Raw genomic sequence first — 14,553 nt, forward strand, 5'->3', positions numbered from 1 at the left:
AAATACAATACTCATTAATTATTATTATTATTAGTTTAATTTCTAATACTCATCCATTATTAAATTTTATTGCAAAAGTCCAACGAGTGGAATTAATATTAAATAGGGAGTAAATAATAATACATAAATTTGAAGACAGTATTCCGTTTTCTAATAATATTTTAAATATGATTAAATTCACCAACAAATTCAAAAGTTTAATTTATAAGTTAGAGTAAATTTAACCATTTATAATATACTCTGAGTTGAATCAAAGATTTGCTGATAGGTGGGTCAAATTTGATAAAGACAACAAAAACATAAAAGCATTAGCAATGGCAATGGCAAGCTATGTGTTGGCTATCTGGAATGGTGTAAAGGCACTATTTAATTCCAAAGACAAAAGGCTGATTCCATAATACAATGAATTATAAATTGGCTAGATAAAATTTGAACCCAGTAACTCTCCCGCCTCCCACCCCAAAACTCAGTGAGGAATCAGGAATGTGGATTGCTTGCAATAAACGAAGTCTTATTTATAAAACACAAATATAAATATTGTTTTAATTATTATACTTAAATGGATGTTGGGATCATGTAATTCATTTTTCTTTATTAAAATCGAAGAAACACAAACATTACCGAACGTCGAACCGTAATTAATCATATCCAAAGAATGCAATCCCTCAATTTTGTCCACTAATTATCGTCTTTTCCTGATGAAGAGAGAGAGCCAAATTAAATATGCAAACTCACTGGGTTTCATTCCATATTTTAATTTCAGAGTGTGAGCAGAGGAAGGAAGGAATAATATAGTTGCCTATAACTATAATCTTGCTTCATAACTCGACAAATGCCAATGCTATACACTCTTCCAATTGGCTGCTTTTTATTTTTTTTTTCCTTAAGGAATGGGCACGTGCATCCGTTTCACACTCTCAAACCTTTGACCTGTATTTTGTTGCGTCCGAAAAACTGATCCAAAATCCAACATCACTTGGAAAGTGTAGAAAGCATAAGATTGTGATACCTGTACTGTTAATTTGAATAAAATAGTTTTTCTCCACTGGATGTCTAAATTAATTAATTTGTTGAATTTAACCAAGTAATTAACGTATACTGATGAGGTGAGGTGAACCTGGAAGAGCCAATTAACAAAAGAAAAAGCCCCCCAACAGTGGCTGGATATTTTAGCTTATATGTTAATAGGGTAATTAGGTAGGACGTTGCAAATTATTTATTTACATCACCATGTAACACAGCTAGCTGCAGTAGAGAAAAGGGAAAAATAAACACTTTCTGCAGATTTGTAAACTTGCGGGCGGGCGGGCGGCGGTAGCTATTAGCTATTAATTGGAAACTATGGAATTGGATCAAAAGTGGAATTGTAAAACATCATCCTCAAAGTCGACGACGGAACCCATCATAACCTCCGACAGATGATCCGGCGAGAGCTCCGCAGCTATGTAGTTGGAAGGCGAACACACGTCATCAGTTCCGATTATTCCATGATCTTTTTCCTTCTTAATTACCGTAGTAGCATTAGCAATATCAATATCTGGAAAGGAAGGGTGGATAAAGAGGCCGCGATCGTGTTGAAGTTGAGGCAATTGGGTGGTGGTGGTGGTGGGGCTGTCGAACCTGAGGAGCAGTCCCTTGAAATCGGAAGAGCCCTCACCCTGGTCCTGACCCAGACCCAGTACGATCTCAGAGGCTCTGAGGAAATTGGTGCAGCTGTGATGCCCATAATAAGTAGTACGGAACTTGGGCGGATCCTCTTCCACTTGCTGCACTTGCTTCGTGGCTTGGCAGGACTGGTCATATTTGTGGGTGCATCTGTAGTAGTTCCTCGGGAATTTCGCATTCAGAATCACCTTCTGCCCGTATTTTCTCCACGCCTGCCCGTCGTCCACCAGGCTGCAGCTCTCTCTCGTCCAACTATGTGAACTCTTTCTGCAATAACCAACAAATTAAAATTAATAAATTACCACCCTAGGGTTATTGGGAAATATTGGAATTAATGGATGAATTTAATTTACCTTCTCTTGTAGCAACCCCTGCGATCGGAGGTCTTGGAATTAGTTTCTCCAGATTCTTCCTGGGATTTTGTAGCGTCGGGAGAGTCCACAATAGAGCCGTTTATGTCGTCGGAGTCGCAGCGATGATTCAACATGGAAAGTGTTTTGGAGAAAGAGTTTAGGATTCCGGAGATCAGATCTTGGGAGGCGGAGGCGGAGGCGGCGCCGTGGGAACTGATCCTCCGTAGCACCACCCGAAGTTGGTGGGCCAATTCACGCCCTTGAAGCAGTTCGTCGGCCGCTCTTCGTCGATCGAAGGCCATGCTCCAACAATCCATCTCGCACCTTGCACTCTCAACTCAACCCCTTCCCTCTTTATGTGGATGGATGGAGCAAGAGACACACTCGAGGATAGAGAGCGAGACCTAATTGTTTTACATTTCACTCTCCAATTTCAATGCAAATGCAAGGAAGATATAAGGAAACTTCCACTGCAAAATTTCCACACAACAAGGAAAGGTAAAACCAACGCGCCTTCGCCCATGTTTGGCCTCCACGCGACTGATTCCACGGCTTGATTTACAGCAAACTAACAACGCGCGAGTGGACAAAACAATGGTGATGATGAGTGAGGTAAGGCTCCTGAGGTCATTGGCCCATCGTCACCGTCCGGTCCGCCTTTACTTTAATATTTCCGATTTGGCCTCTTTTGCAATTACATTATTTTATTTTCTCGTCTCATCTCTTTAGTTTTTGGATAAAATACATTTTTGTCTCTGAAGGGTGTCTACTTGATCTGAAGTTTCAAAATGAACACTTTTGGTCCCTGAAATTTGAGGTAGGTGTCTAATTTGTCTTTAAAGTTTCAAAATGAACACTTTTAATCCTTGAGGTTTAAAGTAAGGGTCAACTTATCCTTGAAGTTTTAAAATAAACACTTTTGGTTTTTGAGAAATAGTTCTAATTGGTCCCTGATTTTTTTACGGTTAATTAACTAATATTATAACGACGTGACAAATTGCAATTAAATTGTTTATTGTAGTTGCTGATGTGTAATTAATATAATTTGTCACACCAGCAACTACAATAAACAATTTAATTGCAATTTGTCACGTCATTTTAATATTAGTTAATTAACAGTAAAAAAAAGACAATTTAGAACTATTTCTCAAACTTTGGAAATCAAAAGTGTTCATTTTAAAACTTCAGGGACCAAGTTGACATCTACTCGCCTCAAGGATGAAAAATGTTAATTTTGAAACTTCCAGGGATTAATTAGACATCTACCTCAAACTTCAAGAACTAAAAATGTTCATTTTGAAACTTTAAGGACCAAATAGACACCTACCCAAACTTAAGTCATCAACAATGTATTTTGCCAAGCCAACTCATCCCTTAGTTGACAGAGAAATAAGGCAAATAGCCTCCCCGAGTCCCCAGGGTATGGGATGAGAATCCCTCCAAAATTGAGGGCATATTTGGTTTTTTGGTTATATATATTATTGTTGCTATTAGATGAGCCACTGCAGTCCGCAGAAATTTCTTTTATTTTTAATTTATGAAGGACAAGAAGACCAGGAGAACATGGCATGGGACTCTCTTTATTTCCATCTGACAGAGCGCCAACGTTGTATTTGTGGTATGTTAAAAATAATTTCCGGATAAGTATCTTATTGTAAAGAAAATACGTAATTTTCCAAACGGGACGCGCAAGACTAAGAAATAAAGAAATGTATTAGTTGAAGGGGGAAATAGATTGCGAGCAGTTGGCATGTGAAATCAAATTAGAGAAATGACCAAAACATAATTAAAACAGTGGGAATGGATTGGGTTGAAAGTTGAAAGGGGAATGCTTTTCACACGTGAGGTGGAAAAAGAAACAGAGAAGAATAAAAGCTTTTTGGATTTTCTGATATAATATAAATAAATTTCTAACCCTGGTTCTAAAGTTGTGACTGGGTGTGGTTTGGCACTATTTAGGTCATATGCTTTTTGAATTATGTGATGGTGGTAGCTTTAGAAACAATTTTACAAGTGTTACCTTAAAATCCTACTTTTAGGAATAGTTTCAAAGCAGGTCCTAATTCATAGGCTCCTTACCAGTAAGAACGTTACTCATCCTTTATTATTTTCAATGTATCTGTGAATGCATCAACATAAAATTCAATAAAACTTTAAATAAAGATGTCTTCCTTTCGCTTTCGAATCACCCGGTCACATTTTCCAAGTTACTAGTCAAACAAAGCAAGAAAATTTGTCTGCCAATCAGATCATAATCCAGAACTCAGTAACAAGTCTGGCTATTCATGCTAATTGATTAAAAGCAAATCGGTTTCAGAATTCAATGTCAGTAATAGACAGGCGCATCTCTGTTGAGGTTGAGGAATGAGGCTGCAGGTTTGACATAGCTGAAGCCGGTGAAGGGATTCCCTTCGGTTTTAGGGCTGGCTACCGGAGAATCAACAAGTGGCATTTCAGTCCACCGCTTCTCAAAGTTGGCAACGCAGTGTTTCCCGGCCACTTCAGGCCGAAAGCTTGGTTGGATTTCCCGCTTCTCCAATTTCTTCCAATTGATTGGCTTGAACCACTTGTGGCGCTTGATTTCCTCACTTCCCATAGCCCCACTGCCCAATCGCTTTCTCGCGTCCTTTTGAAGCAGCTGCAGCAAGAATTACCATACATCTATCTCATCAATGTCACCAAAAAAAGACCCAAAAACGCATTCCACCAATTACAGAAGTTGAGAAATTAGTTAGTGGGGTATAGGAATAGGACTTCTTTCATTTACCCCTTTTAAGAGAGAATGTGCTTCACTAGATAAAAATGCCGGCAGCTTGATCTTGTCCTTCACTATCTTTTGCTGGACTTTTTCCCGATTCCCAGTAAAAGGAGGCTGCAGGTAAACCAAAAAGTTAATGGCATTACAATAAATTTCACATTCCCATTTTACTACATCTCATTGAAACATATTGACCTTCCCAGTAAGCATTTCAAATAACAGTATTCCTACACTCCACCAATCTGCAGCCTTGTCATGACCTTTCCCAAGAACTATCTCCGGTGACATATAGTCCAGAGTTCCACACATAGAATTCGATCTTGTATTCTCTTCAAACTGTTTTGCCAGACCGAAATCAGTCAACATAACCTACGTTTGGAGGAAACCAATATCAGTGGAACCATTTCTATTTTCTACTGCCTTCTGAATTCGATAATTAGAACAAGTGCACACATGCAAACACACAATTAAAAAGACGAAATATATTACATGGCCAAGGTCATCCATCAAAATATTTTCAGGTTTTAAATCTCTGTGCATTATGCCATTTGAATGGAGGTGAGAAACTGCCGAAACAATCTCGGCAGCATAAATACGAGCAAGATCTTCTCTGTAAACAGACAAAATTAAGCATTAAAGGTATTCTAAAGCAATCTAGAATACATTGAGAAAAAGGTACCTGAAAAGCCCATGGTGGTAAAGCTGAAAGAAAAGATGGCCACCATTTACAAAATCCAGAACGAGATATAGCCTATATTTTGTCTGCATCAGAATACAACCATAAGTTACAAAATTAACATTTATTACTGACATTTTTTCTGGTGTTTGGGAAGAGGGGGTTCTAAAGGTCAGGACAGGCAAGTTGCAATAAGAATAAGTTCTAAAAAACCTCTCGTAAGTGTCTCTGAAAACACAATCTAATACTAGGGCATCCAGACATAACTTAAAGACTATAAGGTGGCAGAAATTACTTGGAATGAATATCTTAGCTGGACAATAAACGGATGGTCAGTTTTTGTCAAAATATCCCTCTCAGCTTTCATGTATTCAACATGATTCTTCTCCATTATCTTGTCCTTTCGCATGACCTTCATGGCATATATCTCTAACGTACCTTTTCGCCTCACCTGATAAACCCTCGCAAATGCACCCTGCCCAACAACCTTCAGAACTTCAAAGTCGTCAATACCTACACTCTCAACTTTCATGTAACTTCTATCAACACCTTCAATTATTGTATCAGTAAAAGAATCATTAGGAGGTTCTAGAAGTTTTCTGTTGGTCTCTTTGCTGATACAGGCAACTAATTCCCCTGAATCCTCGGTCTCGGTAATAGTAAGATTGCTTAGCTTAAGAGATTTACTTGCACAAGAAGAGGGACCGACCAAAGAATGAGACCGGTTGTAAATAACTTCAGGATCATCATAAATAAGCTCACGTGAATCTTCCTGGTAGACATGAAGATCTACATCAATAGCCTCCACTTCAGTTGAGGCATGAAGCGGTATGGAGCCAAATAAGTCAGAGAAATCCAAATTAACAGAATCCAGAGGTGCAGTATCGGAGGTGTTTGTAGGAAAAAGAAGCTGGCTTCGAATCAGGTTATTCTTGCCAGTGTTGGTCAAGCCACAAAACTGAGACGAAACCATGGTAGGAAGTAAATGGCAGAAAGACGAGCTACAAGCAGTCTGAGAAGTTCCTGGCTATGGATAGCTTTCCCCAAACGTCTCTAAGGCCAACACTGCAGAGGGACTCCTATCAATTGCTGTGATTAACAGGAAGTTAACAAAAGCAAATGAAGTCCCCAAGAACTTTGGAAGCAGGCAAGACAGGATCCAGAAGAGGTCGTTCTTGTTTCCCGATTTGCAGGAAACGTAGGGTGCTACAGTAGCTGAATTCATGAAGGTCAAGCCAACAAATCTGCAGTTCAATAGGAAGTTAAAGCAAAAAAGTATGTTAATCTCATGAAGTAGAAGTTATAAGTAGGCTTATATTCATAAAAGTCATAACAGACTCTTGAAGAAGCAGACATCAATTTGGGAACACGCAGATGTCGACAGTAGAATCCCAATACACAACTTCAAATTTAAAAATCAATAAATGCCCCATATTAACTTTCTGACATAAGATAATTACACCAAAAGAGACATAAACGTGATTTGAGAAGTAAATAGGTTTTCCAGAAAGGAAGAACCCAATACCGGAGTGAAAGAGGCGGAGCCATAAATTAAAATTTCATAAATAATCTTTCAATTAAAAATTAAAGGGGCAAATTAGAGGAAACTTTCAGACCTTAATTTGTGTTAGATATATAAGTGTATTTAAGTTGTTGAAAAGAGTAACGTTTCTTCTTCGCTGCGCCCTGATAGTGATACCCGATTGATGAATAATGAAATCATGAATAAAGAAGACAGAGGGTAAAGTAAGGGTATTGACGAAAGGATGTGTAGATAGCCTAGCAGTTACAAAAACAAATCCATGAAAACGTATTAAACGATTTAGAGCTCCATCGGCCGTCCAGGATCCGTGTACTCGATGACAGTTGGATTCTTGATTTGGGCAAAATGTACATAATTTGGCAGTTGGGTTCAACTTATCAGGGTTCCATCGGCAAGCAAGCAATAAAGTGGTGGAAAGAAAATCATAAACGGCAATCAATAGCAGGATTGAAGAAAGAAAGGGATGGATGAATTGTACCCGTGGAGAATGCCGAGGGGGAGGAGGCTGACGGGAGAGAAATTGCGAGCGTCAGAAACCAAAACCGATGGGGATGTCTGGTTTTGTATGTGGAGCCTTTTGTTCAAAAATAAAAGGAAAATTCATAGGTTAGTCCACTTTGAAACGGAAATAGACACGTGGTAGACAATAAGTGGATATAAGATATGTGCGGTTAAATCGGATCAGGATACCATGCGAGGAATATGCCGCGAGGAAAATAGCTGTTTGATTGCTTTGGTTTCGCGTAGCCGCGGATTTTGGAATTTGAAGATAGGAATTGGAGTCGGACTGGAATTGGAATTTTTTTTTTTTTTTTACAAATTTTTTAATTTAAAAAAAAAAAAAATATATATATATATATATATTGGAATTCGAATACAAGAAGGACACGTAAACGCAACAACTTGCTGTTTTAAAAAAAAAAAAAAACGCAACCACTTGCTTTGCCTTTCTTCGTTTTAAAACTAAAAAAATAATAAATCGTGAAACTCCTCCACCCAATCGAGGCATAATGGCCATACAATGTTGCTTAAATTAAATGGCATCTCTCTGCATTTTCTTCAAGAAACCTTATCCGAACATAAACAAAACTGTCCAGCAATTGTTATATTTTAAAGGCTAAATATTACTTTACTTTATAATATTTTTGTATTTTTTTTAATTGTCTTTATATATATTTTTTAAATTTAATTTAGTCATTCATGTTTTGCCTTATTTTTTTAATTAAGATACTACACTAACAAAATATTAAAAGAACCACAGTAAATGAATCTTGAAACAGTAACTTTTATGATTTTGTCAATCACGATCGTATCAATGTTTTAACGGTCCATATGTCAATATAACAAGTAATTTAAGGTCCAATAATTTACTACATAATCATATAAAATGAGTGAACTTTAAATTTTATGGCTAAGTAACATGTTATTTCATCAAGTTAAAAGATGGATGATTAATAAAAATATATTCTCATATAAAGGAATCATTTTGTCAATTCATTTTAATAAACTCAAACATTATGAATTAATTACTTTCCAAGTTACGATTTTTTATTTTTGTATTTTTTTGGGTCATAAGGAGACAATATGGCCCCACTCTATCTCTCAACGTAATCTAACCCCTAATTTACTTTTTCACAATTTAATGATAGGTGTTGGTCTACACACTTTCAAGGTAGATCTATGTTTGTTATTATACTCTCAAAATGTAGTGATTGCCGGTAATGTAGAGGTAGTTAGTTAAGGGATTGAGATTGAGATGGATTTAGGTGCCACTGCCATGCCACGCATGGGTTATGAGCTGTAGCGGTGACATAATTTAATGGGTCGGGTAGTGGGTCTTATTTTGGGACGATTCCATCGAACATGGATGTATGAGCCGGCACTAAGATTATTTAAAGTAATTAGAAGGTTCAACTTAAAGCTTTTATCCCAGCCTTCTGTAGATCAACATCTGGCCAAGCCTATGAATTCATAAACTTTTTATGATCCTTGTCGGCAGTACATGTACAACTTATTCAATCCGCTCACAAGTCATACCTCAACCTCCATGTCGAAGAGACGGTTTTTTTTTGTTTCGTGGAATCGCCCATAGATCGATCCCATTTAACAGACGCGCTTCTCTGGTTGTAATTTTTTCCCGCTCATAAGCCATGGCAGGAGGAAAACTTTTGGTGTACCTTCTTTGTTTTTTTAGTACAACATGTGAGATGAAAGAAAGAACTCGCAACCTTTTGATTTGAGTTGTATGTCAATTACCATTAACCTTTCCTCACTTTGACGGTACTTTATTTGTTCATGTGAGTGTTTTTGTCTTTGTACATAATTTTTTAATAACAGTATATCACTATAGTGAATATAAGGAATATCTATATTCTTATACCACTCAAATTTATCTGATTAACACTTGTGATGAATTAATAGTATCATTAAAATGACAATATTTTAAAAAAATTAAAATGTTCAATAACTAAGATAATCTAACTTGAGTTCGACTATGAACTAAATAAGAATCTTGAAAGGAATAAAATGTTTGAAGACTCGGATCAAGCAAAAGCTACAAATATACATATTATAATCAATAAATAACTGAATAAACTTGAAATGTTAACTATAATCTAAATGAGTAAACCTCCACTTTCTCTGTCAAATAATTGATCAATAATATATTCTACAAGTGGTTTTTTATTTGTATTGGAGTATTATTGTAAATACCTAACTAATTAGTTATTTTGTTATGCTTTCTATTATTGATATATTTTAGTCGTAAATTTTCTATTTAAGTAATCTTGTACTTTCGAGAATAAATGAGAAAGTTAGTTTACACATTTATGTGTCAAGTCTAATATGGTATCAGAGATAATATTTCGATTTTGACTTTCTTCTCATTCTTCGTTTGCCATGACTGATTCCAGCGTCCCCATTTCTACACCGCCGTTGTCCTCTGAGACAATTCCGACTTCTACGTCTCTTCCTTCATCTGATAATGATTGTCCTCCGAATCTCTACTACCTTCATCATACTGATAACACAGGTCTTGTTCTTATGAATCAATTTCTCACTGAGGAGAATTATACGTCGTGGAGTCGATCGATGATAATCGCACTCAGGAACAAGTTAGGTTTTATTGATGGAACCATTCCGCGTCCCTCTGGAGATTTGCTCCCGATTCGGAACAATCACGTTGTTATTGTTTGGATCCTCAATTCGGTGTCCAAGGAAATTTCCATGAGCATCCTATTTTCTGAATCTGCTCGAGACATTTGGATCGACCTGAAGGAAAGATTTGAGAAGACCAATTGACCTCATATTTTTCAATTGAAGCGTGAATTGGCTACCTGCTCTCAAGAACAACATTCGATGAGTTTTTATTTCACAAAAATCAAGTCGCTCTGGGACGAATTGAGTCAATATCGACCGATATGTTCTTGCAAGTGTTCTTGCGGTGCGCCAAATCTGCTGCTGAGTTCCTTCAGTATGAGTATTTGATGAATTTCCTCATGGGATGAATCCTATGCTCAGATTCGTGTTCAACTATTACTCATGGAACCTCCACCTACCATCAATAAAGCGTTTTCTCTTGTTAATCAAGAAGAACAGCAACACTTAATCAATACGACTTCATCGTCGAATTCCGCTTCACCTGCATCTGCACTTGCTGTTCAACAATCGTCGTCCTCTAGAAAGACTATGTCAAAACCAAATTTTAAATCCAATTCAAGGACAAATCGTGAGCACCATTTTTGCGCTCTCTGTGGACTTCTAGGTCACACAGTTGAGCGTTGCTACAAATTACACGGCTATCCCCCTGGCTTTAAATCCTCAGGCCAACGTCATTCTTCATCTACTTCGTCACACAAGCCAAGCAATTCTTCCTCACAAAGTCCTACTCCCCAATCCAAGCCTGTTGATTCTCAGGCAATGGTTGCTTCTCAAACCACTTTTGACATGACAGCTCAGTGTCAACAATTGGTTCAGCTTCTTCAATCTCAGATGAATTCCTCCAAAAACACTTCAGATGACTTTGCAAATTCATATATGGCAGGTACTTCACCTAATTCTTTGCTTGAAAATCGATTGTGGATTTTCGATTCTGGTGCTTCGGCACACATTTGCTATTCAGCATCTCTTTATCAATCTTTGGCAAAGATTTCTCCAGTTGTTGTGGGTTTACCTAATAAGTCCAATTTCACAATGGAGTGTGCTGGAACTGTTAAGCTCACATCAGACATTATATCACTAATGTTTTCTATATTCCTGCTTTCCACTAAAACTTGATTTCGATCAGTGTTTTAACCAATGAATTTCCAGACATAAAGATTCTGTTTGCTGATAATTCTTGTGTTGTTCAGGACAAGTCTACTTCGAAGACGATTGGCAGGGGTAAATTGAGAAACGGTCTCTATTTTCTTGAGGATTCTTCATTGACTGGTGATGTTCCCTCATTAAATTCTGATGTTCATACTTCTATGGCTGTTAGTAAAACTAAGTTTGATATTTGGCACAATCGTTTTGGACATCCATCATTTACACGCTTAAATGTATTGCGTGATACTTTGTGTTTTGATTCACATACTTGTAAGCAGCATCTTTGTTCGATATGTCCTTTGGCAAAGCAAAAACGCTTGTCTTTTGATTCTAGTAATAATAAAGCTGCTCGTCCCTTTGATTTGTTGCATGCTGATGTCTGGGGTCCGTTTACACGGTCTACTTATAATGGTCATAAGTATTTCCTTACAGTGGTTGATGATCATAATAGATATACTTAGATATTTTTTATGAAAAATAAGGTTGATGTTCTGTCCATAATTCCTCGATTTTTCACATATGTTGAGACTCAATTTGGGGCATCTATCAAAAGTTTTCGATCAGACAACGCCCCTGAGTTAGCTTTTAAGGATTTTTTCCTATCAAAAGGTTAGACATCAGTTCTCTTGTGTTGGAAGACCAGAACAAAATTCAGTTGTTGAGCGCAAGCATCAACACATCGTCAACGTGGCTCGAGAGCCCTTTATTTTCAGTCTCATGTTCCTTTGGAGTTCTGAGGAGATTGTGTTTTAGCTGCAGTATATTTGATTAACAGAACACTGTCTTCATCTCTGGCTTGGACTACCCCATTTCATATCCTTTATGGTAAATCGCCTGATTTTGCTTCATTAAGGGTGTTTGGTTCACTGTGCTTTGCTTCCACACTTACTTCTCATCGCCATAAGTTTGATCCCCGAGCATATGTTGTTTTTGTTGGTTATCCGTTTGGAATGAAGGGATATCGCCTTTATGACCTTCAACTCAAATGTTTCTTTGTGTCACGGGATGTGGTTTTTCATGAAACCATCTTTCCCTTTTCGGATCATGTAACATCTTCCCTATAAGTTAAATCCATTTCCAGACACTGTTTTGCCTATCAGCATTGATATCTCCAATGGTCTTTGCAATGTTCCATCACATAATGACTCAACCATCTCTACTTCCACGACTATTGACCATTCTTGTCATATACCATCTACCATCCATATGCCTGATTTGTCTTGTCCCAATGGTGTACCAGCTACTATCCTTACCACTGGCATTGTACTACCTACTGATGTTGACCCAACTAATGATGTTGACCCAACTATGGTTGCTTCATCCCATGTTCCAACTGTTGTGGCATCTCCTATCATTGATATTGGTGATAGTGTTGATCAGGTCTGTGTTTCGTCCAATGCTCCATTAAGGCGTTCTTCTAGACCCAACTAAAACACCATCTTATCTCGAAGATTATCATTGCTCTCTTTTACAAGGGGTCCAACCTTCAACTTATTTTACCAAACATCCCTTGTATCGTTATGTTTCATATACCAATCTTTCTCCCAACCACTTTTCTATGGCATTAGCAATTTCTTCTAATATGAGCCAAACTTCTATCATCAGGCGGTTTCTTTCATATATTGGCAGGCTGCAATGGCAGCTGAACTTGATGCTATGGTGCTTAATAAAACTTGGGATGTTGTTCCCCTTCCCTATGGACACCATACCATTAGATGCAAGTGGATTTATAAAGTTAAGTATCGTTCTGATGGGAGCATTGAGCATTATAAAGCTCGTTTGGTGGCGAAAGGTTTTACTCAGCAAGAGGGGCTCGATTTTATAGAGACTTTCTCACCCATTTCCAAAATGGTTACAGTCAAAGTTCTTCTCACCATTGCTGTTTCCAAAGGGTGGTCTCTTGTCCAGTTAGATGTAAATAACGTCTTTCTTCATGGCGATCTTTTTGAGGAAGTTTATATGGATTTGCCTCTTGGCTATCAACCTCCAACTTCTATTGTTTCTTTGGGGCAACGTCTTGTGTGTTGCCTTAAAAAGTCTATTTATGGATTTAAACAGGCCTCTAGACAATGGTTTGCAAAGTTTTCGTCTGCCCTTTTGTCTTTTGGGTTTTCTCAGTCCAAAGCCGACTACTCTTTATTTACCAGGGGACAGAGGGCATCATTTGTGGCGTTGTTAGTTTATATGGACGACATAATTGTTACTGGTGCATCATCTTCCATTATTGATGAGCTTAAGTCTCTTCTCAATCTCAAATTCAGGCTTAAAGACTTGGGATCTTTGAAATATTTTTTAGACCTTGAATTGGCTCGAAGTTCTAAGGGAATTTGTCTCTCTCAGCGACATTATACTTTGACTATGTTGGAAGATGCTGGCTTACTTGGTTGTAAGCCTATTTCCGCCCCTCTTGATCCGAATCTTCGTCTTCAAGCTACTACTGATGGTGAACTTCTTCGGGATACCTCTCTATATCGTTGTCTTATTGGCAAACTTTTATACTTTATCTCGCCCTGATATTGTTTTTGCTGTGAACAAGCTTAGTCAGTTTGTTTCTCGTCCTGGGAAGGTTCATATTGATGCCGTTTATAATTTGCTTCGTTATCTGAAAGGGTCTCCGGGTCGTGGCATCTTCTTATCTGCTTCTTCATCATTTCAAATACGTGCCTTTTGTGATGCTGACTGGGGTTCTTGTATTGATACTTGGCGTTCGACAACAGACTTTTGTATATTTTTAGGCGAGTCCATGGTCTATTGGAAGCTAAGAAGCAGTCTACCATTTCTCGTTCTTCAGCTGAAGCTGAGTATCGAGCCATGGCCGTTACTACTTGTGAAGTTGTATGGCTTACGAGTCTATTGTCTGAGTTGCAGATCCCAATTCAATAGCCAGCTTTATTGTTCTGTGATAATCAGGTCGCCATACACATTGCATCTAACCCGAGTTTTCATGAGCGGACTAAACATATTGAGTTAGATTGTCACTTTGTTCGTGAACGTATTCTTTCTGGTTTCATCAAATTAATGCCCATACGTTCTCACTCTCAACTTGTAGATGTTTTCACAAAAGCTCTACCCTCTGTTGCTTTTTCTTCTATTATTTCCAAGATGGGACTTATTGATATATACCGTCCATCTTGAAGGGGTATTGGAATATTATTGTAAATAACTAACTAATTAGTTATTTTGTTATGCTTTATGTTATTGATATATTTTAGTTGTAAATTCTCTATTTAAGTAATATTGTACTTTCAAAAAT

General features: G+C 37.6%; 4 protein-coding genes across 6 annotated transcripts; 2 read left to right on the top strand and 2 right to left on the bottom strand.

Moving 5' to 3' along the window:
- Nucleotides 1-1,130: 1,130 nt before the first annotated feature.
- On the bottom strand, nucleotides 1,131-2,453 carry LOC111024015 (WRKY DNA-binding transcription factor 70). Its single transcript, XM_022301573.2, has 2 exons — nucleotides 2,019-2,453; nucleotides 1,131-1,932 (listed from the first exon to the last, which is right to left on the bottom strand). The coding sequence occupies exons 1-2, from the start codon at nucleotides 2,333-2,335 to the stop codon at nucleotides 1,353-1,355; spliced, it is 897 nt and encodes a 298-aa protein (XP_022157265.1). The 5' UTR covers nucleotides 2,336-2,453; the 3' UTR covers nucleotides 1,131-1,352.
- A 1,717-nt stretch (nucleotides 2,454-4,170) lies between these two features.
- LOC111024044 (serine/threonine-protein kinase AtPK1/AtPK6) lies at nucleotides 4,171-7,588 on the bottom strand. Of its 3 annotated transcripts, none has more exons than XM_088124047.1 (7): nucleotides 7,474-7,588; nucleotides 5,748-6,696; nucleotides 5,456-5,538; nucleotides 5,266-5,386; nucleotides 5,008-5,145; nucleotides 4,786-4,890; nucleotides 4,171-4,656 (listed from the first exon to the last, which is right to left on the bottom strand). In XM_088124047.1, the coding sequence occupies exons 2-7, from the start codon at nucleotides 6,423-6,425 to the stop codon at nucleotides 4,345-4,347; spliced, it is 1,437 nt and encodes a 478-aa protein (XP_087980173.1). In that variant the 5' UTR covers nucleotides 6,426-6,696; nucleotides 7,474-7,588; the 3' UTR covers nucleotides 4,171-4,344. The 3 variants fall into 3 exon arrangements, with proteins under 3 accessions (XP_087980173.1, XP_022157312.1, XP_022157313.1); XM_022301620.2 differs by having other exon boundaries at nucleotides 4,972-5,145; nucleotides 7,474-7,587; XM_022301621.2 differs by lacking the exon at nucleotides 7,474-7,588 and adding an exon at nucleotides 7,069-7,450 and having other exon boundaries at nucleotides 4,972-5,145.
- A 2,233-nt stretch (nucleotides 7,589-9,821) lies between these two features.
- LOC148211595 (uncharacterized) lies at nucleotides 9,822-11,670 on the top strand. The gene is made up of 2 exons (XM_088123742.1): nucleotides 9,822-11,037; nucleotides 11,345-11,670. The coding sequence occupies exons 1-2, from the start codon at nucleotides 10,536-10,538 to the stop codon at nucleotides 11,377-11,379; spliced, it is 537 nt and encodes a 178-aa protein (XP_087979868.1). The 5' UTR covers nucleotides 9,822-10,535; the 3' UTR covers nucleotides 11,380-11,670.
- On the top strand, nucleotides 9,894-10,295 carry LOC148211596 (uncharacterized). Its single transcript, XM_088124454.1, has one exon. It carries the CDS (start codon nucleotides 9,894-9,896, stop codon nucleotides 10,293-10,295), a length of 402 nt encoding a protein of 133 aa, XP_087980580.1.
- Nucleotides 11,671-14,553: the final 2,883 nt, after the last annotated feature.

This window comes from Momordica charantia, assembly GCF_013281855.1.
Source record: "Momordica charantia cultivar OHB3-1 chromosome 5 unlocalized genomic scaffold, Mcharantia_2.0 BLBB01000005.1, whole genome shotgun sequence".
Taxonomy (NCBI): Eukaryota; Viridiplantae; Streptophyta; class Magnoliopsida; order Cucurbitales; family Cucurbitaceae; genus Momordica; species Momordica charantia.

Bases quoted from the DNA above. Each gene is read 5' to 3' on its own strand.
- LOC111024015 (XM_022301573.2), bottom strand. From the start codon at position 2,335: ATGGATTGTTGGAGCATGGCCTTCGATCGACGAAGAGCGGCCGACGAA. The intron at 1,933-2,018 runs GTAAATTAAATT...TGGTTATTGCAG, and splicing joins AGGGGTTGCTACAAGAGAAG to AAAGAGTTCACATAGTTGGA.
- LOC111024044 (XM_022301620.2), bottom strand. From the start codon at position 6,425: ATGGTTTCGTCTCAGTTTTGTGGCTTGACCAACACTGGCAAGAATAAC. The intron at 5,387-5,455 runs GTACCTTTTTCT...GTCTGTTTACAG, and splicing joins TACCACCATGGGCTTTTCAG to AGAAGATCTTGCTCGTATTT. The intron at 4,891-4,971 runs GTCAATATGTTT...GTTTACCTGCAG, and splicing joins TTGAAATGCTTACTGGGAAG to CCTCCTTTTACTGGGAATCG.
- LOC148211596 (XM_088124454.1), top strand. From the start codon at position 9,894: ATGACTGATTCCAGCGTCCCCATTTCTACACCGCCGTTGTCCTCTGAG.
- LOC148211595 (XM_088123742.1), top strand. From the start codon at position 10,536: ATGGAACCTCCACCTACCATCAATAAAGCGTTTTCTCTTGTTAATCAA. The intron at 11,038-11,344 runs GTACTTCACCTA...TGTGTTGTTCAG, and splicing joins TGCAAATTCATATATGGCAG to GACAAGTCTACTTCGAAGAC.